Below are 21,256 nucleotides of genomic sequence, written 5' to 3'. Positions count from 1 at the left end.
TTTGATGAAACGTCTGTCAAATGATATCTCTGCCTTAAAGCTTGTTGTTGTCACGGCCTGAGCCAATTGTACCAGGTGTTTGGATATCAACAAGTAGCCTGACAGCCTTGAGAATCTAATCAGATCCAATCATGAACAATAATGTGGTTGATGATGGTGTGGCTACACCGCACAGCAACCCTGATTTAATTTGCCTTGTTGTGGTAACAGGGCCCCGTAGGCCATTTGCTGCCTCATGTTTGCCTCTGTTTGGATCCTTACCAAACTCAAATTAATCAAATGCTGTGTTGAATCCCAGAAGCTCTTTGTTCTGGGTTACAAAACAGGGAATTTGGTGAATGATAAACTAGTAGAGACGCCAGACAACAGTACTGCTCCAATGTGTCGCTACGCTGCATTACATTAGTCTACCAGTCCTCAACCTACTAACTCCATACATTTTTCTATCCATCCATCCTTCCATTTCCCCTCCTGTTCCCTCTTATCGGTCAAGGCCTATGAGGAGTTTGGTCTTCTCCTCCTCTTTCTTGCTCTCGTTCTTCAGGTCGGCAAACACCTGGGTAAAGAAGTGTGGGTCGGTGTTGATCTGGAGCATCTTGCCGCTCATGCGGTTGATGATCTCAAGGCAGCGGTCCCAGAAGGCTTCCTTCTCCGCCTCGACCAGGAAGGGCTTCAGCGGGTAGGAGATCTCGTTGCCCATGTAGGAGTAGGACAGGTAGAGGCAGGTGAGAAGTGAGGCCTGCAGCTCACGCTCTGAAGCCAGCTCGGATGAGACCACATCGCGGCACAGCATGTAGAGGAAGACCACATTGGCCGGAGTGATGAAGCCCTGATCCTGCCAGCCCTGCAGAAGGAGGGAGCGGTCGACGCTGCGCAGCCACAGCACCGGATCTGTTGGGGATAGACGCTTCAGTCTGTAACACCGACGGCACAGGAACTCACCCAGGCTGCGCATCAGTTCGCTGGTGGAAGCCTGGGTTGCAAAGAAAGAAGGAAAGGTAAGAAAGAGGAATGCGGAAAGGATTGGTGAAATGAGGCAGCAATAACTAGCTAAAGATGATAGAATGCTTTCTAAATAATCATTTAGCAACAACTTTTGTTTACGAAATAAGACCAAATAAGAAACCGCAGGATTACCTGGACAATGACACGTTTTGGTGTGCCGGTTGCAGTCGACGGCTGGACCCCGGAACCTGTGAGGGCATTCTTTTTGGCAGCAACAGTAGCTACGTTAGCCAAGGTCTTGGAGATTGGCAGGTGGGAGGAGGTAGTGGTGGTAGTGGCCGAGGGGTCTTGGCTAGAGGAGTAAGATGAAAGGTTAGCGCAGGACTGAGACTTCTTCAGCTTCAGGCTGTTGGAGGCTGAGTTGGTTGTGGCCAAGGCATGGCCATCCGGAGAGCTCCCTTTTCCGCCGTCCCCGCCGTCTGCCTGCAACTTCTTGGAGCCCTTCCTCTTCGCCGATACAGCCACAATGCGTTTCCATGGCAACACACTGATGATGGAGGGGCGTTTGAGGGATTTTCCAGCTGCTGCGGCGGCATCCTTGGCGTTCTTGCTGTTCTGGACTGCCGTATAGTGGCCTACCGTGGCAGGGCCGTCCTCAAACAGCCCTGCCTTACGGTAGCTGGGAGACAGAGACAGCACCGTACCCATGATGTCTGCACAAGGGTTAGCAGTGGGACGGAGAAAGGGTGGAGTGGGAAGCAGTGGGGGGAAAGCTCCTTGACTGGTCCAGACAAAGAGCTTTGAGAGGACCAAAGTGTCTCACTTCTGGAGGAAGTCAAACCTGGGACCCAAAAACAAAAAGGTGTGGAAATATTCTCCATTAGTTACATTACGTCTAGTAAAAACAACAAACAGTTCATTAATGACCAAGATGATTAAAGTTAAGTTAAAGAAAGAAAACACTCAAGTTCCACTTACTAGCCTTTCCTGAAATGTTAAGTGCATCCCATTGTCTTTTTCAGGAGTTCAATCAATTGTCATGGAGATAGCTACACTCATTACGGGAGCTTTTTCCAGAGCTTTCGAATGCGTCTCACGGTCTTCCTCAGAAGAAAAGATCACGAAATAGGTTTAAAGCTCGCAAAAAGCTAACACGTGGACTTTGAGTTAAGTTTTTAAACCACAGTTCTTTTAGAAAGGGAGTCAGAGAAACCTTTCAGGTAATGTAATTTTACAAAATAATACCATTTACCTATGATTAAACATGAATTAATAGAACATTGCTTTATTATGTTTTATGATCTCTCAACTTGACTGACAAAATGTACAATCAATTCTATGGCATAATTTGATGGCATTCCTTCATAGTAAGCACAGATCACAGCACCAGTGTGATAAATGTCCAGCAGTCACATAAAGGAGTCTGTCAAAGAGAATCATGCCTTGGCTGTGCAACCTTGACTTTAATTTCCAATTGAGCCTTAGAGTCTGTGATTAAATATAGTTGCTGATATTTCTCTATATACATCACTGGTCACGTCAGCGTATACGGGCCTGACAAGGGAGTAAGTACCCACAATACAGTGTGATATTCCCTTGAAAAGGCAAACCCATCTCTGTCATGGTTCTCCTTATTTTGGGGGGGATTAATGAATTAATTAATTGAATTATATACTTATGCTCTACATAAACTATAAAAAGTATATTCAAATAAATTATCTGTTTTTCTACAGGTATGCAATGATGATTGCTGGGTATTATGTGTGTTGATGTTGTCCAATGTCAAGTCTCTATGTGGCAGTAAGTAACTATAGGGCCCCCATCATAATAGTGTGCACTGGGGCTCGTATACCTTACATCGCTGGGGCCTGCAGCCGCTTCAGTGTCCGTCAGTATTATATAAGAACCAAGATAAGGCCACAGAGGCATGAGAAAGAAATGTGCGCAAGCATCCATCTTAGCTTCAAAATGGAAGCCTTGAAAACAGCCCAACAACACAAGGCAGCTTCATCAACATCAGCTTATAGGCCTGTGCTCTCACACACCCACAACCTCAACACAAGAAACATGATGCTGTGGCCTTTAATGTCTGTATGATCCATTTCTGAGCAACATGAATGATCTGAATAGGAATAATGGAGTCTATGTTGTGGCTTCTCGTGTGGTTGTTTTATGTTTTATCATTTGCAAAGCTGGGGGAAAAAATGGTGTTGCTATGTGCAGCAAAACAATCCTTGATATTCCTACCTTCGAATTACTCGACTCGTCTTGTGAGATCCATGTATCACACCTTGACCCTCCCCCCCCTTGCTGCCGGGCAAATGCGGTCAAAACGTGGAAAAAATGCTTTCCATCCGTTCTGCTCGGTTCCCACACCGCCAACACAAGTTGTCCGGGGCGTGAAAACGGTTCGGTCCCTGATTATTATAAAAAAAAAGCCCCGACGTTACTGGACCGGACAGGTTTGTCTCCCCGGTGGGCTGCTTTTATAGAAAGCCCTTCGGCTCGTCGATGGGAATACAGATGCGGAGCGAATGCGAAACGCACTTGACGCCTTCGCTCGCAGCCAGCAGGAAGATGTCTTCCATCGAGAAACGGAAAAATCTATAGGCCGACCGTCACGGCTATTAATGTCCCGCTAGGATGCTCGCAGCTTGGACAAACCTCCATCAGGCGTAAATAAAAACAGCGCATATCGCTCCTCATCGACATAAAGGCGCGCAACACCAAGAGAGCGAGCAGAGAAGAAGAAGAAGAAAATGGCCACTATGTATTCCAAAAATAGACAGCAGCTTATACCCTCAGCTATATAAACCTGCCAGGGAGAGAGAGAGCGAGAGAGAGAGAGAGAGAGAGAGAGAGAGACCCGTTGCTTTGATGCGGGCATCTGCAGTTATTCGGGGGTTGAGAGAAACGGTGCCTTCTCATTGGCTGCTGCCCGGATGCTGCTGCTGAGGCTGCTGGTCTTCGTCGCTGTCACAGCAACGCAGCAGAAGCCATTGGCCGCCGACGGCCTCCAGCCTATCGGAGTGGGTTCGCTGTCCGCGGTGCTGAAGCTGCCGTGGTAGGGAGAAGGCCGGTCTGGCTGCCGGAGATGAACACGCGGCGCATTTTTATGAATCACTTTGAGTGGGCCGCGAGCCCCAGTGACACCGTGGGTGCTAAATGAGCGGGGAGAAGCGGGCGCGCGTGCACTGCAACAAAACAAAAACTGTGAATCCTGTTTGATTTGATGAAGCTCTTTTAATTGAATATAGAAAGGCGAAATGCAAACAGAAAATACGTCTAATAATAATATTGCAAGACATTCGTTTTATTTTAATGACCCTGATTCTACTGATTCTGTTTCCACCTGTTTCCGGGATATTATGAAGTTCAGCATACCAGTTAGTCAGAGTATGGAAGATGTGGGAAACAGAATGCAAACAGGAAGGCAGCTTCGATTTATCAGCCCAGTAATGCTTTTATTACACAGCTATGTTTTTGCACGTTATCGGAAAGGTGATATTCATAAAGTGTAACTCTGGTCCCTGCTGTTCCACTTAGGTCTTCACAAGGCAACAGGGTTTGGGGGGCAGCGGTGCAGGTAGCTGGAAGAGGCTGCAGGTGGTGGAGCCGGTGGAATGTTGCTGGTGGAGGTTGTATTTGGGGCATTTGTCTGCAGCTGCCTGCAGGTGGAGGGTTTTGCAGTAGACTGCTACTGCACTATGAAGGCGTTATATCTTAAATCTTAAGGTGGCTGTGAGAGGCTATTGCTGAAAGGATGGAGCAGGACACTTCAGGAGGCTTTAGGTGGAGACGCCTTCCAGAATCTGCAGGTGGAGCATGAGGCAGCAGTTGGGAGGTAAAAGCTGCTGGAAGAGGGTGGAGGCAGCAGATGGCTGTAGGCTCGAAGCAGAGGATGGATCTGCAGCAGAGCAACAGAGGGTGTAAGAAATACTAAAACTTAGAGCTACTTAAACTTAAAAAACGATACTTAACTTAACTTAATCTGCTTCAATTTAATTTAACTTAAACTACAGTATTATTTGGAGAGTTGATCTTATTTCACCGGAAGGTTCACCAGAAGTATCCACATCATAAAGGGGAGGATAGACTCCACCCCTGAATGAGACGTCCACGTGCACCAGCCCGTCTTCAGTGACTGATCCTGTCAACATCCCACAGCTTCTGCTTGATGGGACGTCCCAGATCTAAACTGTAGGGAAACTGACGGCCGTTCTTGAACCTGTGAGGATTGGAAGAAACATAAATTAAATCACAATGATACATGTGTTTAAAAAGTTGATATGTGCGCAAGTAAAAGTACACAAGTAATGTACGATTGTTTTACTACTGAGTACTTTAGTACTCATTACATACAATGTCCAGTGTGAGTTGAATAATTTGCCGTACTCTATCTAGTACCTGTAGCAGGTTAGTTGTCACTGCTTCTAGCTGCCATGTTAAAAAGGCCAGCGCCACAGTATAACTTGTTATTTCCCTTCATCCTTCCAATGAGCTGTTCCACTTTCCTGCTGAAAAATAGCTGCAGAGCAACCAGACCTAAAATCTGTTTGTAACATAACAGCAGACTTAATAGGTCACTTTACGATGAGCCATCAGGTGAGCAGGTAAAACACTAAACAATAAAGGGTTCTTCCACTAAAACAATTCATGAAGTCAGGTATGCATCTTCTCTCATAGAGGTCCATAAGTACCTCCAGGTTTTACTTGTATAATTTCATGAGAATATATAAACAACGATAGTCGGGAACAAGGGACACAACAAAAACAGAAATGCATCTAAAACCAAAACAAGTCTCTTCTCATCAGAACGTACCTAAAAGAAACCACATTAATAGATGCAATATGATAGATGATGGATATAATAATACATTTTACTAAGAGTTCAGGACAACATAAAGTCTGTCATTTTGCATTAGATTTGGGAGCCTGAGCACCAACATGGAACTTATACGTAATCAGTCATTCCTAAAGAAAGCAGGGATTTAACTCTGTGTTAATCAATATCTTTTTTCAGCACAGATAAAAAAAATAATAGCAGAGTTTAAAATATATGATATAATATATATTTATAATATAAATAAGGACCAGTGTGGGTTTGTTTCTAACAGGTACTAAGCTGATAAAAGATGGACGTCAAATATAATTGATCATTGTCGAAACAAAAAAAATGAGATTTGCCTTTGTTAAGAATTTATAGAGAAAAAGCATTTGATAGGGTGCTCAAGCTGGATATTTTCAGTACAGCAAATATTTTGTTTCGGCACAATTAAAGGGTTAGTCGGTTAGAACAGAGGCTCTGACCAGATTCACATAAGGAAGGGAGGGTTGGTGAGTCGTGGTGGCGGGTGTTTCACTAAGAGCTGAGCTTTTGACGATGCTCTTCTGAGTCTGTTAGGTTCTTTGAGGGATCTGGCTGACTTGTCCATGGCTGCAAAAGCCAAATGTGACACTAGGTGGCAGGAACTCAACATTTTTTTTACAGTCAGTTCTCCTCCCAAGATATCCAAACAGTCTATATACCTTTAAACAGTATTTTACTGTGTATTCTCTATGGTCAACTATGAGTTGGTCATTCCCAGTACTCATAAAATGATCCTAACAGAATGAAGTGTAATTCCAATAACCTCGTTAAACCTCCAGATTTTCCACTTTGGCTGCTTTGAGTCTTCAGAGTTTTTAAATAAAGAAATGACAAAACTTTACTCTTTAAAGTGCTGTGTGAGCATGAGAGGTGAAGAGGTTAGGGTGGAACATGCAGAAGCAGGTTGTTTAGTTTAGAAAAGGACAAACAGAAAATAAAAGTCTAATAATATTAATATTGCAACATAATCATATTCAATGAATGCCAGTAAGCATTTGTGACAATTGGAGGCAGACTTCAACCCAAAAGCACAACAACAAACAAAGCTCAAGTTCAGGTAGAAGTGGTTTGCTTCAAAGTTCAGAATCAAAGGTAAGAAAGGGGTCAAACCAGATAAACAGTCCACGTAGCAAATGCAACAAACGCAAAGGGAATCCCAAAGACAGTTAAAAGGTCAGGAACATGCAGGCAAGAATACAGAAACGAATGCTGGAAAGCTGGCAGAGAGTGAGTGCAACTGAACCGGTATGAACACACAGAGGGACTAATGAGGCAATGGGATGCAGGTGGGTATTGGGGGGGGGGGGGGAGACTCAGGTGCAAGGAGTGAGGTAATCAGAGGCTGGAGAGAGGGACTGGACCTGAAGTGGATCTAACAACATCGAAAAAAGAAAATAATTTTTGAGTTTAGCTCTTATTCCTCCTGAAAGCGTTCTCGATTATGGGTTATTTTACAAGGGTGTGGTGGGACGTGAACATGACATGTCAGAAATGGCCTTCTGACATGGCGGCTGCCAAGATGTGATACAGCTGGAATTGAGAGGCGAGGCTCTCTGTAGTAACGACTCAGTTCTCTTAAAAGGAAAGGCTGACATGGATCAGCCTGGTTTTCAGGCTCTCCTGGACCAAGATGTACAGTCCAACATGTCTGTGATGATAATTAGTACTATAGTATTGGGTGTGCAGGTGATCCATAGGTGATCGAGATGGCGGTAAAAGAATGTTGGAAACAATTTCAAACAGTAGAATCATTAATAAGAAGAAGTGCTTTCCAGTGCTTTACCAAACACTGATAATTAACTGTGTTTCCCCATCCGTTGTGCTCATCTGCTGCATTTTCCCAATTTCACTGAAGGGGAAGCTGCCAAAAAGATTCAGAATAAGACTGATCAGCTGGCGGTGACCTTTAAAGATATCCCAAAATTTGAACAGACTTTGGACTGTAAGATTGTGTTGTTTTATACAAGTGACGCTGATCGAATCCGCTCTAAATTCCAGAACTGTTCCCCAAGACAGGGTCAAACACTTTTTAGGCTCCCAGTGTGCGAGTATTGTTGCACGGGTTTTAATTGCGTGTTGAGTCACCAATGCTCAGATCATCGCTTCGCTTTGACACCGCCTGTACTCAGGGGGAGTTCCAACCTCTTATTTCAACCAAGTGTAATAATCACGTCGCTCACTTTTCTGTTTGAGCTAAAACAACAATCCTACAGAGAGATCCAAACTCATCATCATCACAAGGAAAGGGTAATACAAACGGAAAATAAATGTCTGATAATAATATTGCTACACATATTAAGTGAATGTCAGTAACATACACAAAATGCCAAATAATGTAAATGATTTATTGGAACAAAAAGTAAAAACTAAGGAGCAAATTCGAATATCACACTGTACACCCACAACTGCAACCCCCAACATGAACAGAAAGGCGAAGACACACACCACTGTTGGGAACGTAAAGGAGCGTGTTTGGTTATCAGCAAATATGAAACCAAACTATCAACATCAATGGAGTTATTAACATCAATAAGTTAATTAGTAGTTACTAATAAGAACGGGGCACCACCCTGCGGACAGGGACCAATAACCAAACTATAAACTAAGTCTCATAATTAGTGTTCACTCACAATGTCAACAGTCTGAATACTACTACACATTCGGAGTGAAAGTGAAGGTTTAAGTTCGAGCACAGGCCACTACATCCAGTTATTATTACACACATATGCACAAGTAATCACAGAAGACTGCTCTTTAAAATATAACAGAGTTTATTAAATCCTAATAATAAATGATCAAATCAGATAATATCAAAACCAACAAACACTATCATACAATTGTATGTCTAATACCTAAAGTCACATGAACAAACGTGGGGTGAGGATATGTATATATATATGTACATGTATACATGTGTGTGTGTGTGTGTTTGTGTGTGTGTGTGTGTGTGTGTGTGTGTGTGTGGAAGAGGAGGGAACCACTCAGACATTGGTGGGGGTAATCTCAAACGGGGTGTGTGGACCTACAAGCCAAGATGGCGGAGTCTAGAAAACTACGACAAAATGGCGCACAATGTGGGTTGGGACAATAGATTACTAACCACGAGTCTGAGATGGTCAACAAAAATCAGTGAATCTAACCATGTGTGTGTGCGGGTTAGTAGGGAGAGAGAGAGAGTGAGAGAAAGAAAACCGAGCTCTGAGCGTGGTGCTCGGTGCCGCAGTAAGATGTGAGAACAGCTGATCTGTCACGCAAAACTCTGCGGTTGGGTTCTGAACCGACCAGTCACGCTTATACGGTGATAGTTACGGTTCTAAATCTCACTCACAGAGCCGGTTTAAAGAAGAGAGAATAAAACCGAAACAAAATAAAAGAATCCCCAAAACAAAACAGATCTTTATCACTGCGGTGAAATAAGAGTATTGCTTCCCTCTCACCCCGAAACTCAGTCGGCGAGACAGGGTCGGCCACCGTGGTTTTAGTTTTTAAAGTAATAAAATCACAAACTACACATCCACTAGCAGTGACGGATCTAATGCAAACACAGTTACAGCAGGAAATACACAATATAACGGGACTCCGCGGTCCGCGATGCTTGCAATAACACGTTCTAAACGCTACAGTAACTTAACAAAACAAGATAAAGGAATAATAATTAAATAAACTAATAATAAGCCCAGATACCAAGATACTCTTACTGTGAGAAGATTCTTTTTTTCGATCGGATTGGTTTCCAGTGGTGGGAAACACTCGGTGGCGCTGCTTCAAGCATGGCGCGGACTCAACCTCACTCGCTGCAGAGAGGAGGGAGAACTTCGGCGGAGAGAAAAACAGGAATGGCTCGTCCGTTGCCGGCAATCTTCGGCTGAGAGAAAAAGGGAATTAGTCGTCCTTTTGCCGGCACTGTGTACACTAAAGGTGGGAGAACGGGTCGTAGAAGTTATCGGTTCTCGCACTACAAGATCCAAAAACAAAAATATAAAAACACAGTCTGTTGTTCGACCAGCGAATGTAACGTGTGACCTGATAGGATTTGATGAGGCAAGCGCTTCCTTGTGAACCTCCTTTCACCAGGGCGAGCCAGACGGAAGAGGAAGATTTGAGCTTCGCGCTGGCTTATAAACCAGGTAACAAAACCAGTGGGGCATCAAGTTTCAGCTGGAGCTGGGAGGTGTGGTCATCCTTCTTGGAGCTTGGCTCTATCAGACCCCAGATCAGGCCTTTGTAGAAAGGAAGGACCATGGATGCTTCTTTGTTTGAAAAACACATGTGAGGGTCTTAGCCAGCCATGAGACCAGAGTCAGATCCCAACACCACTGTCTACATAGATGGAGCTGAAGTTCCTGGGAGTCAGCATCACAAACAACCTGCCATGATCATCATACATCTCCATCTAGGTAAGAAGAAAAAAAATCATAAACGGCTGTATTTCTTAAGGAAACTTAAGAAGGCATAATTCCTGTGCCACGTTCTTGTTGACTTTTACAGAGGAGCAATAGAAAGCATCCTGACTGGAAACATTACAAACTGACATGGGATGTGCATGGCCCAGGACAGGAGGGCTCATTGGTAGCCATCTACCGAGCATCAGTGATATTGGTGACAAGAGGTGCCTGCGAAGGGCCCAAAAGTGATCAAAAGACAATACCCAAACCAGCCACAGCCTGTTTACCCTGCTGCCATCTGGCAAGAGATGCAGAAGCATCAGCTGCCCTACCACCAGACTTCAGAGAAGTTTCTTTCTTCAGGCTTTGAGACTCCTTAAGCTTTGTTTATACTTGCGCGTGGCATAATAGCGCTACGAGCACGCACAAAGATCTTTACGTTCAACGTGCTGTTCGTTGCAGTATTCTCACGCCAGAGGGCGTAGCAGCAAAACATCCCGTAAAGAAGCAAGAAGACAACGAGTGTTACCAGCAAAATGCCATAAAACAACCTCCTCAATCCCGAGAAGGAATTGTAATTAACTTTTCACTCATACCTTATATTCATTATCATATTTATAACATTCATACAATCTGCACAATATCTGCACAATAAATTGAGTGCAGCAGTTAGATTATCTGTATATTTGGTGGAGCTACAGCGGGATCCTGAAAACATTTGAAAGATTACATACTTTGGAACTCGCGACGATTCATCCAGCGAGTAAGCATACTTTCATCAATAAATAAAGTGATGAGAGATATTGTTGCATTACTGCAGAGCACACTGCGGTGTCTTTGTAATTACGTTTCTCGGTTCGAAATCAGGCTGCAATTTGAAGAAGGACATGGTCATGTTGTTGTCATTCTCCGTGACAGAGAGACGTTGGCTAACATCTTCATCACTGCTCTGCTGAGGGGGAACCCCTCTGACTCAGCTGTGTAGAGATGTGTACGCCTGCTTCAGAGGCTCCAACCAGGCTATTAATACAGGTGGCTGATTTAATATATTTGTATGGTTGAAATTGCTTCAAGATGGCTTGAATCTCACCCTGTGTGACTCCCTGGTCACCGCTGTGGAGTCCTTCCTCTTCCTCATCCACCATAACCCAGGACCTCAAGTGGGAGCTGAACATCAGCTCCATCACCAAGAAGGTTCAGCAGAGGATGTACTTCCTGAGGCAGTTGAAGAAGTTCAACCTGCCAAAAACAGTGATGGTGCACTTCTACACTGCCATCATTGAGTCCATCCTCACCTCCTCCATCACAGCCAACATATAACTTGCTCTGCTGAGAGTGTGATTGGCTGCAATCTACCGTCCCTCCATGACTTGTTCGCCTCCAGGAGCCTGAAGCGGGCAAGAAGGATTGTTTCTGATCCCTTTCACCCTGGACACAAATAGTTTGAGTCCCTTCCCTGGATGGAAGCTGCGGTCCATCAGGACCAAGACCTCAAGCCACAAAAAATGTTTCGGACACTTGTGTAACCGACTTGGAATGGACATTGAAGGAGACAACTCAGGGGATGCTTTTCCAGCATTTATTTGCTGCAAAAAACAGTACAACACACAGATAAATTGACGTCTGGAACTGTCTCTTCACGTCTGCTCCCCTCAGCAATGTAAAACTCCATTGTCTGGAGAAAACGGTACAAACAGTGACATCAAGTGGAAGAAATAAATAGGTGCATGAGGTGGAATGACTAACAGAAACCTGCAAAAATTACAACACTAAACAAAGGAAAATATATACCTGCAGAAAACAGTACAACACACATAAATTGACGTCTGGTCTCTCTCTGCTTCTGCAACTCTGCCTATCCCGATGTAAGTGTGGAACGGGAGAGGGACGAAGCGCTGAAGGGTCCAGCGCTTCTGCGATTTTGCCTATCCCGGGTGTGACCCATTTTGGTAGGACATGAATGTAACAGACTGTCTCATGTTTGTCGTTCTGGTGTTGACGATGATATGTCCCTTGAGGGTTGCCGTAGCGAAGGCGCAACCCCCGCCTCTGGCCAAAGGAGAAAACAATAATAAAGAGAGTAGCCGTGGGCTGATACAAGATGTCTAATCTCCCGACTCGTTATTACTGTATGATAAGTGCCCTTATACACGAACCCATGACGCTCGGTTACATGAATTAAAAAAATTCCCTTTGTAAGATTTTAATTTAAAATTAAAAACGTACAATTTAATAAATAAATGCACTTCTGCTCCTGCCGCCAGACTGTCTTTTACGTACACACTAGCTAGCCTAGCTTGTGCAGCTAACGTCAGCTAACAGCTAACTTCATTCATTCAGCAACATTCATGCAAATATGCTAAACTGGCTGAAATCGGGGAAACTGTCAGGAAATATGATGAAAATGATCTGGGTCTGGGCTTCACTTGGATTGGCAATGCAGATTGCCCAAAGCCACAGTGAGTGGTGTGCAGTGAGGTTCTGGCTAACAGCTGTCTGAAGCCCTCTTATTTACATCGCCACCTGAACACCAAGCATGCCAGTGCAAGTCAAAAGCCCCTTACATTTTTTATATCGAAATTGGAGGAGTTACAAAACAGCACAAAACAACTGCAGTCTCATGCTATGTATGGTTAATTGTAAATGAAATGTGATGCAATCTGCCTCTGAGCCTGTGCGTGTGTCCTCGCCATCCTTATTGCTCTTTAAAAGTGAGGCCTTGTGTAACTGAAATTTATTGAAACTTTGTTGCAGTGTTTCAGGGCGTTTTCACACCTTCAGTTCGTTTGCTTTGTTCTGATTCAGGGATTAATATGATACAATGTTGCAGTTGCCCCTTTGTTCGGTTTGTGTTCACACTGCAACATTTAACAGTGGAATATTGTAAACAAACGCCATGCGGGCAAACTGTTCTCTCATTGGTCCGATTTCTATGCAGCTATAAATAGGCTCTGTTGCTTCTTTTTTTTTAAGGTGTGGGGGATTGGGGGTGCGTGAACCCGGTCAGGATGTAGAAGGGGGTGCGTGGCCTAAAAAGTTTGGGAACCGCTGATCTACATCATCACAATGGAACTATAATTGTGCCAGCTTGTCTGAAATATGTGTTAAACTCACAACTGTTAATTTCTTGAAGGTTTATTTCTTCCCTCAGCACTCAGAGGGGCCCCGAGTTACAATAAGAGACTGTAAGAAATGGACATAGTCACTGTGACGTCACCCATTCGTTTCTAGATGGTTCTGAAACCTCCAGTTTGGCGTTTGGCCAACGCCATCTTGTTTCTTTTGCAACTAGAAATGACACGAGAGTGTTGAGCTACGTACTTCAGCATTGGCTTCACTTTTCAGACACGGAGGTTGCCATCCATGGTTAAAACCTAGTGATAATTAAGGTGCCTGTACTGTGATGTGTTAATTATGTTCCTGTTTCTTTAAAGATAGTTGTGACCATAGTCGGGTTGATGTAATGTAACTCCACCTGTTAGCACAGAGCTGGTGTGAAGCATTAATCACATGAAAGATACATAGATGGCTTTATTATTCAGTTCCACAATGACTCTGTTGAACAGCGCTCCTCTGCTGTCCACTGGACTGGTTCTGGTCGTCACGTTTGTAACTTCACATTTTGAATATCTGAGTTTTACACTCGGAAGTCAAACTTTTAGTGCTTCGTGAGCCACTGAGCATCTTACAAAGGAACGGACGCTGGATCCAGTTCCTCCTGAACCAGAACCAGGATGTGTGGATCCAGTTCCTCCTGAACCAGAACCAGGATGTGTGGATCCAGACTAAAGGTCTTCACACCAACTCTTGTTCTAGTCATGAGTACTTTCACACAGAAGGTGAACATGAGCTGGTGACAAAGCTCTGTCCTTTGCTTTATTCATATAAACTATGATATGAAATATGATAAACAAACAAACTAATTAAGAGTATTAAGTTTAAAACAACAATGTTATTAAAGTGTCAAGTGTAGTAGGGTTGTAGTTTTAAAGACCTTTGATCTGAAATTACACAATATTACTGGATAACTGTCACTCACACACACACAGTCACACACTCACACACACAGTCTAGGGTTGCACGGTGTATCGATACTAAAAAGGTACCGCGGTACCTATACGTTAAAAACGATATGATTTTGCATATTTTCAGTATCGATACTTTGTTAAAATAGCGCGCGATCAGAGCGCACTCGCTGCTCCGCTCCCTGTCATGCTGCCTGCAGGCAGGCATTAGGCTCGTTCGACTTGAGCCAGGCGTGCACAGAATCGATCATCGGCGATTGGCGCACAATGCATGCTGGGTAGATTTGCGTCCGACTTGCTCTGACATCATGAAAACGTGCGTAACGATGATCTCAAATAAGCGAGGCGGCCGCAGATTTTAGAGCCAGGCGATGCAGATTTGCTCTCCACCGACTGCATGTCCCCAGGGCATGATGGGACTTGCGCTGACGTCACGATCACGTGGGCAACGATAACCTCACGAGAGCGGGGTGGCCGCAGATTTTAGAGCCAGGCGCTGGAGTTGCTCTCCACTGACTGCGTGACCCCAGGGCATGATGGGAAACTTCTTGCTGTCTTCGGATCAAAGAGCTGATTGGCTCTTAGATTTTCTTTAGTGGAAAAGGTGGGCGACTGTGGCTCACTGGGTTAAGAGGGTTGTCTGGTGACCACAAGGTTGGTTGTTCGAACCATGGCCTTTGACGTGTCGCATGTCAAAGACACCCCACTGCTCCCCATATATAGGGATGGGTCAAATGCAGAGACAAATTTATCCTTAATTAACAGGATAAATATAGTATAAAAAAATTGAAATCCTAATTTTCTGTCTAATTGTAATACTTAACACTAGATTGTTGGCTATTAGTCTCATTTTGTGCAATAACAATAATAATATATAAGGTTATTTATTTAGCATCTGTAAATAAAGATATTTATTGAGAAAGCCTACGTCCTACTTGATGTCAACATTTTTTCAGTCAGAGCACTGGAATGTGTCCATCGATTAATGATTGTGAAGCATCACAAAACGTATTAAAAGAAAAGCACAATTGTCACTGATGGAAACTTGCAGTGTTGCTTCTCCTCCGTGTGTAGCCTGTTTATGTAGCTGTGATGTTTGGACAGTTGGTTCAGTTTTTAAATTTCTTAAATTTACGGTTGTATGATTTAGAAATGACGCTATCTTTACATATATTTATTTATATAAATGTTTAAATAAATATGACATCCAAGAACTAAAATGTATTAATTAATTAAATACAGATTTATGGATCTAAAGACCCTAAAACTGGTAGAACAGCAGCAGCAGCAGTAATCCCAGAATTCCATTTGGAGTGTGGGAAGAGACTCAGTGATGATTTATCTGTGTTTGCATGTGAGATGATGGCCATATAGTTATTGCGTTACAGTGGGTAGAGGACGTCAGGCCAGAGAGAGTGCTGATTACATCAGACTCATGTGCAGTGCTAACGAGTTTGACATTTTGCCACTCCAGAAGCAGAGAGGATTTACTGTATGAAATACTACAATCATTTTTAAGAATCCATCAAATGCGGATAGCGGTTCATTTAGTGTGGGTCCATGTTGGAGTCGATGGCAATGAGAAGGCGGATAAAGCAGCAAAAAGGGCTTTGAAGAGTGGGAGAAATAACGTTAATGTAAATATAAGTAAGTCAGAAGCTAAAGTGGTGATTAAGGGACAAATCAAAAAGATGTCAGAACGAATGTAAAGGGAGTAAAGGAAGATATCTGTTTAAAATAAACCATTGGTTGGGAGGGCAGGATCTAGTGGACGAACTAGAAAAGAGGAGATGATTATGACAAGACTAAGGAATGGCCATACTGGTCTGAACAGTTCCCTCTATGTTATTAGAAAGCATAATAATGGAAAGTGTACATTTTGTGGAGAAGAAGAAACCGTGGACCATGTTTTATTGTCCTGTCAGAGGTACGAGTCAGCGAGAGAAGTTTTGAAAAAAGGTCTAAGAGAGATTGGAGAGGAAAGCTTTAGTGACAAATGTTGGAAACTTTTTCTGGAATATTTAGAGTCAACAACACTAATGAATAGAATTTGAGAAAGAAACGTATTATTATTTATTTTTTCTATTTTATTACTACATTTTTTCTATATGTATATATATATATATCTATATATATATATATATGCATATCTTTATTTATTTACACACATATGTATATGTATGTGTATATGTATATGTATTTATTTTCGTTTGGTTGTCGTATTAGAGTCCTTAGTCCACACTCCAGATTAGTGGGAGGCGGTAATGCACCCGACAGCTGTTTGCCAACCGCCAAAAAAAGCAAAAGAAAGAAGAAGAAGAAGAAGAAGAAGCAGGCGGCTGAAAACGGTCCGACTTGAACGCAGTTTTTTGTCAACGCCCCTTTCTACGTCCGCCTGCTCTTGTCTGCTTTCCAGGCGAGGCGCAGTTCAACTCGAACGAGCCTATTGACTGCAAGGGGGCGGGGCTGCCCAGCGCTCACACAGCAACAGGCAGCGAGCACTCACAGCGAGTGATCACAGGGGAGACATGGCAGGAGCTTTTGCCGACCGTCCTCGGCTTGTTGAAAAACAAGATGCCAGAAGTATCATCTGGAAGTACTTTGGCTATATTGCAGACAGTGAAGGAAAGCCCACTGACCTACAGAGACCCGTTTGCAAAAAGTGTTTCAAAGCCACACAGACAAAGGGAGGCAATACATCTAACATGGCAAAGCACCTTTCAGACAGACACCCCGAACTTTTTAAAGAGTTCAAAGAACGACAGGTCAGCAAATGTGATTATAAACATGAACACCCCCAAGCTCACCCATAGACAGCTAACACGAGTAGCCTTAGCCTAGTTTGAGGACAAGCCTATATGATCATGAGGTCACAATGCTCACAAAAGTGTACTAAATGAAACAATTGATGCAAAATGGCTACATGCTGGTGGAGACTGAGGGTGGATCTTGAGCTAATTCTTTTTATTTTTAGTTAAGGAAAAATAATTATTCCATGAATTAAGATAAAATATGAAGTGAAAATATCAAACTCACTATGCAAGTAAATTAAGCATCGTTTATCCACCCACTCCCACAGACAGTCAGACAGATGCCAGCAGAGTCAGCAGCAATCATGGCACCATGTAGTTTTCATTAATATCTTGCTGTAGGCTAATACTAATATTAATGCCATTTGTTAAGTGTTCAAAAAGCTGGGCAGGAACAAGCTGGTAAAAAAGGGAACCGTACAGATGTTTTATTTATTACTATTGTAGATAAATATACCAGTATCGTATCGTATTTGTGGTATTGTATCGAATTCTGGTATCGTATCGTAAGTATCGGGTATCGTGATACTTATGGCAGGTATCGTATCGAAGTCATAATTTTGGTATCGTGACAAGCCGAGGGTGGGGCTCAGGTGGGAACCAGCTGAAAAAGTAAGAACTTTAAAATCCTTCAGCAGACCTGTGGTAACGAGCTCCAGGAGAACGTTGTAATTCACGTTGTTTCTACGGATCTCTTCTGTTCATCAGCGGAGTCGTTATTAGAAAGGAGGGACTCGAGCTGTAGTTCAGCTTCAACAGTGAAGAAAATAAAATAAAATAAAACAGGGTTCCGCTCATCACAACGGGGAGAATTATTAAAAAAACACCTTTCATCCGGTGCGTATTTTACGCACGGAGACAGTTTATTACAAGGTCTCAAGACAAATAATAAAGGGACATTTGTATTACATCACAAAACTCACAATGTACTGCATGTTAAGAAGAAAACAAATAAAACCATAAAATCTTGAATGACCAGCTTAACTGAGCTCATGAGGATAACCTCAGACTAGTAGCGCCGAGATCCAAAAGTGGCCGATGGTATTCTGCTGCTGTTCAGTGGTACCGATCCCTGGAGTGGTATGCTGCTGGCTGTTGTTCAGTGGCAGGTACCAATCCCTGGAGTGGTATGCTGCCGTTGTTCAGTGGTAGGTACCGATCCCTGGAGTGGTATGCTACTGTCCAGGTATTGGTACCTCCCACTGAACAACAGCAGCATACCACTCTAGGGATAGGTACACACCGCTGAACAGTGTTAAACCATCGGCCACTTTTCGATCTTGGCGTCACTCCCTCAGACACTGAATTAAAATAGCATTAAGAGTGAAACGCTGAGTTAAAATAGTATCAAGAACAGTGTAATAGAACTGCTTCACAGTCTAGCTTGTAAACAAGTCTTGTACACATTTATAGTTAATTTGAACTGCATAAACTCACACATGAATGAAACAATAAGGAGAGAGAACACCTTAAAGAGGACTTGACTGCAGCGTCTGGCTGGTTTCCTCAATCTCTGATGACGAGTGACTGTAAAACACACAAAATAAAAACTTTAGAAACACAATGTTCTGAACTTTTATCTGAGATGTTAACAGTTCAATAATCATAAAGACAAAATAAGTTACCTCGGCTCCTCGGTTGATCTCCACATGGCTCTGAAGGATGAGCTGAAGCTGTTGTGTCCAAAGTCACGTTCAGGAGCAGTCGCTCACGTCTCAAAAATGACTTTTAGGCAATAAACAAGTATTTGCTCGTCGTCTTGAGTAGAGAACTAACAAAACATGAATTTAGATTTTTTACAAATCTGCATCAGGATGCAATTATTACGGCATCATTTGTATCCGTTTATTGCAGTTAAATCACATCAAAATCTGTATATTTTGGGTTCATACGTGATGCCAGCTGAAGCCCCCCTAAAATGTTCTTCAGCCCCCCCAAATAATTTGGCATTATTGCATTAACATTAAAAAATAATTATTTTTTTTGGTGATGTCATTAAATTAAACTATTGTTTATCACATGGACAAGCTATTTATAACTCTAACATGCTACATATGTGCGTGCGTTCTGGTTTGTATGTTTTCTCCCCCTTCAAATTACAATCCAACAGCCTATCATCATACTGAACGATATAAAGTTGACGCTGTCAGGTCCATTCTCCATCCATTGTGTGCGGTCCCTTTAAGAATTAGGATTTGGGAGTGACGCGGATATGAAAGCTAGTTTATCCGTCTTTCCTTTACAAGTAGGAAAATAATTTCTCTCTCTTTATTTGAGAAAAGTTCATATTTGTGTTGTCAAATTTCACTATGACCCTGAAATTCTGTCTCTTGTGTTATCATATACTGAATGCAAGTAAAACTATAGAGCCAAATCACACTCTTTCTGATTAAACCAATCTATGAACTGTCTGAAACAATGGATATCCGCGGCCCCAAATGGGCCCCGAAAAAAATTGCCGCGTGCTTTGCACGCACACGTGCCACTCCCCTTGGGGCTTAGCCCCCCCTTTCTTTGTATCCTAGAAACGCCCCTGCGTGATGCAGTAAACCAGACGACATGTGGCTTACTAGATACAGTGAATACAGCCTCCGGATGATTCGTCACAAGAATCGTCATGTTTTTAAGTTTTCTTCAGTATCACAGTGATGTTTGTCTGTACATCCATGAGACTCTACTTCCTGTTTCCCACCAGTTTTAAACTTTGACCTTTCTTGTCTTTTTTAGTCTGAAGAAGCCTTTGTTGCTCTCCTGGTTCCTGTTCCTGCTCGTTCTGGTGCTCCTGGTCTCGTGTTACGTCCTGTCCAGCAACTCTCTGTCGCAGTGGGACAGCCATCCCCTCCAGTACTACCACAGGTTTCTCAACCAAACCAGTCGGGTTAATCTACCTCCTCCTTATCGTGTCCATCCCAAACACAGAGTCAAACCAACGGGAATGTATGAAATCACAGAACGCCCTACCGTACCGCCGACCGTGGCCCCTACAGGTGCTCGGTTCCATCAGGCCTACCCACACAACTACCACTTCATCATGGACAACCAAGAGGTATGCGAGACCGAGACTCCTTTCCTGGTCCTGATGGTTCCGGTGGCACCGAAAAACGTGGCGGCTCGGGACGCAATCCGGCAGACGTGGGGCAAAGACAGCGTGGTTCAGGGCCAGGTGGTGCTCACTCTGTTCATGCTGGGCCTCTCTGGAGGAGCTGATGTGCAGGAGAAGCTCCGACAGGAGAATCTCCAGCGCCGTGACTTGATCCAGAGCGACTTCATGGACACGTATCTCAATCTGACCATCAAAACCATGGTGATCATGGACTGGCTGGCCACTCACTGCCGGTCGGCCGCATACGCCATGAAGGTCGACTCGGACATGTTCCTGAACGTCGACAACTTGGTGGTCATGCTGCAGAAGCCGGGCATCCCCAAGGTGGACTACCTGACAGGGATGCTCATGTGGAACAGGCCAGTCGTCCGTTCAAAGGACTCCAAGTGGTACGTCCCGAAGGAGATGTACCCGGAACCCCAATACCCCACCTACACTCTGGGCATGGGGTACGTCTTCTCCAACGACCTGCCAGAGAAATTTGTGGAGGTCTCAAAATCAATCAAACCCTTTAACATAGAGGACGCTTATATTGGAATGTGCATGAAGAAGCTGGGACTTGCACTGACGTCTCCGCCAAATCCCTCCCAGTTCAAGGCCTATAACCACAGATATGATCGCTGTGAGTACTCCAAGATCATCACCTACATCCTCGGGTCGTCACAGGAGTTGGTGGAATACTGGAGAGACTTGAAGAAGCCAGGACCACCTTGTTAGGACAATGACTGCTACAGATGCACTGAGAAGGTTAGCACAGAGTTCTACTGTACTGGTTTGTGATTCTCACGCCATCCTCAGGGTTCAGGTCACCGTGGACTCAGAACAACTGCACTATAGAAATGGTCAAGAGAAGACTTGTTTTTTTGGAACTTGTGTGTATTTAAAACTCCGTTTGTTGGGTTGCAAACAAAATAAAAATGATAATGAAGGGAATGTGTGTCCGTGGAAATGTGCACGAGTGGAATTAAAGGTGCCCTGAGGAGCTTTTGAACCACTGCTGGTTGTGGTGGAAAATAATCTTTTTAACCTCCCTGTGAGAAATAACCGAGATGAGAAACAGCCACTCATAATAATCCAGCTGAATGGATAGAGCTCTTTCCCCACAGATGGTTCGGAGG

The 21,256-nt window shown here is 43.6% G+C and overlaps 2 protein-coding genes across 2 annotated transcripts; one reads left to right on the top strand and one right to left on the bottom strand.

The window, feature by feature from the left end:
- Window positions 1–481: 481 nt before the first annotated feature.
- Window positions 482–1,653, bottom strand: LOC142936231 (cyclin-dependent kinase 5 activator 1-like). Its single transcript, XM_076080050.1, has 2 exons — window positions 1,138–1,653; window positions 482–973 (listed from the first exon to the last, which is right to left on the bottom strand). The coding sequence occupies exons 1-2, from the start codon at window positions 1,651–1,653 to the stop codon at window positions 482–484; spliced, it is 1,008 nt and encodes a 335-aa protein (XP_075936165.1).
- Window positions 1,654–18,684: 17,031 nt separating this feature from the next.
- LOC142945255 (beta-1,3-galactosyltransferase 5-like) lies at window positions 18,685–20,855 on the top strand. The gene is made up of 2 exons (XM_076086674.1): window positions 18,685–18,722; window positions 19,763–20,855. Exons 1-2 carry the CDS (start codon window positions 18,685–18,687, stop codon window positions 20,853–20,855), a joined length of 1,131 nt encoding a protein of 376 aa, XP_075942789.1.
- The last annotated feature ends 401 nt before the right edge of the window (window positions 20,856–21,256 follow it).

This window comes from Anarhichas minor, unplaced genomic scaffold (genome assembly GCF_050575085.1).
Source record: "Anarhichas minor isolate MPS153535 unplaced genomic scaffold, ASM5057508v1 ptg000007l, whole genome shotgun sequence".
In the NCBI taxonomy this organism is placed as follows: Eukaryota; Metazoa; Chordata; class Actinopteri; order Perciformes; family Anarhichadidae; genus Anarhichas; species Anarhichas minor.
The sequence above is the reverse complement of the archived record's forward strand: the minus strand, read 5'-3'. Positions and strand labels throughout refer to the sequence as shown.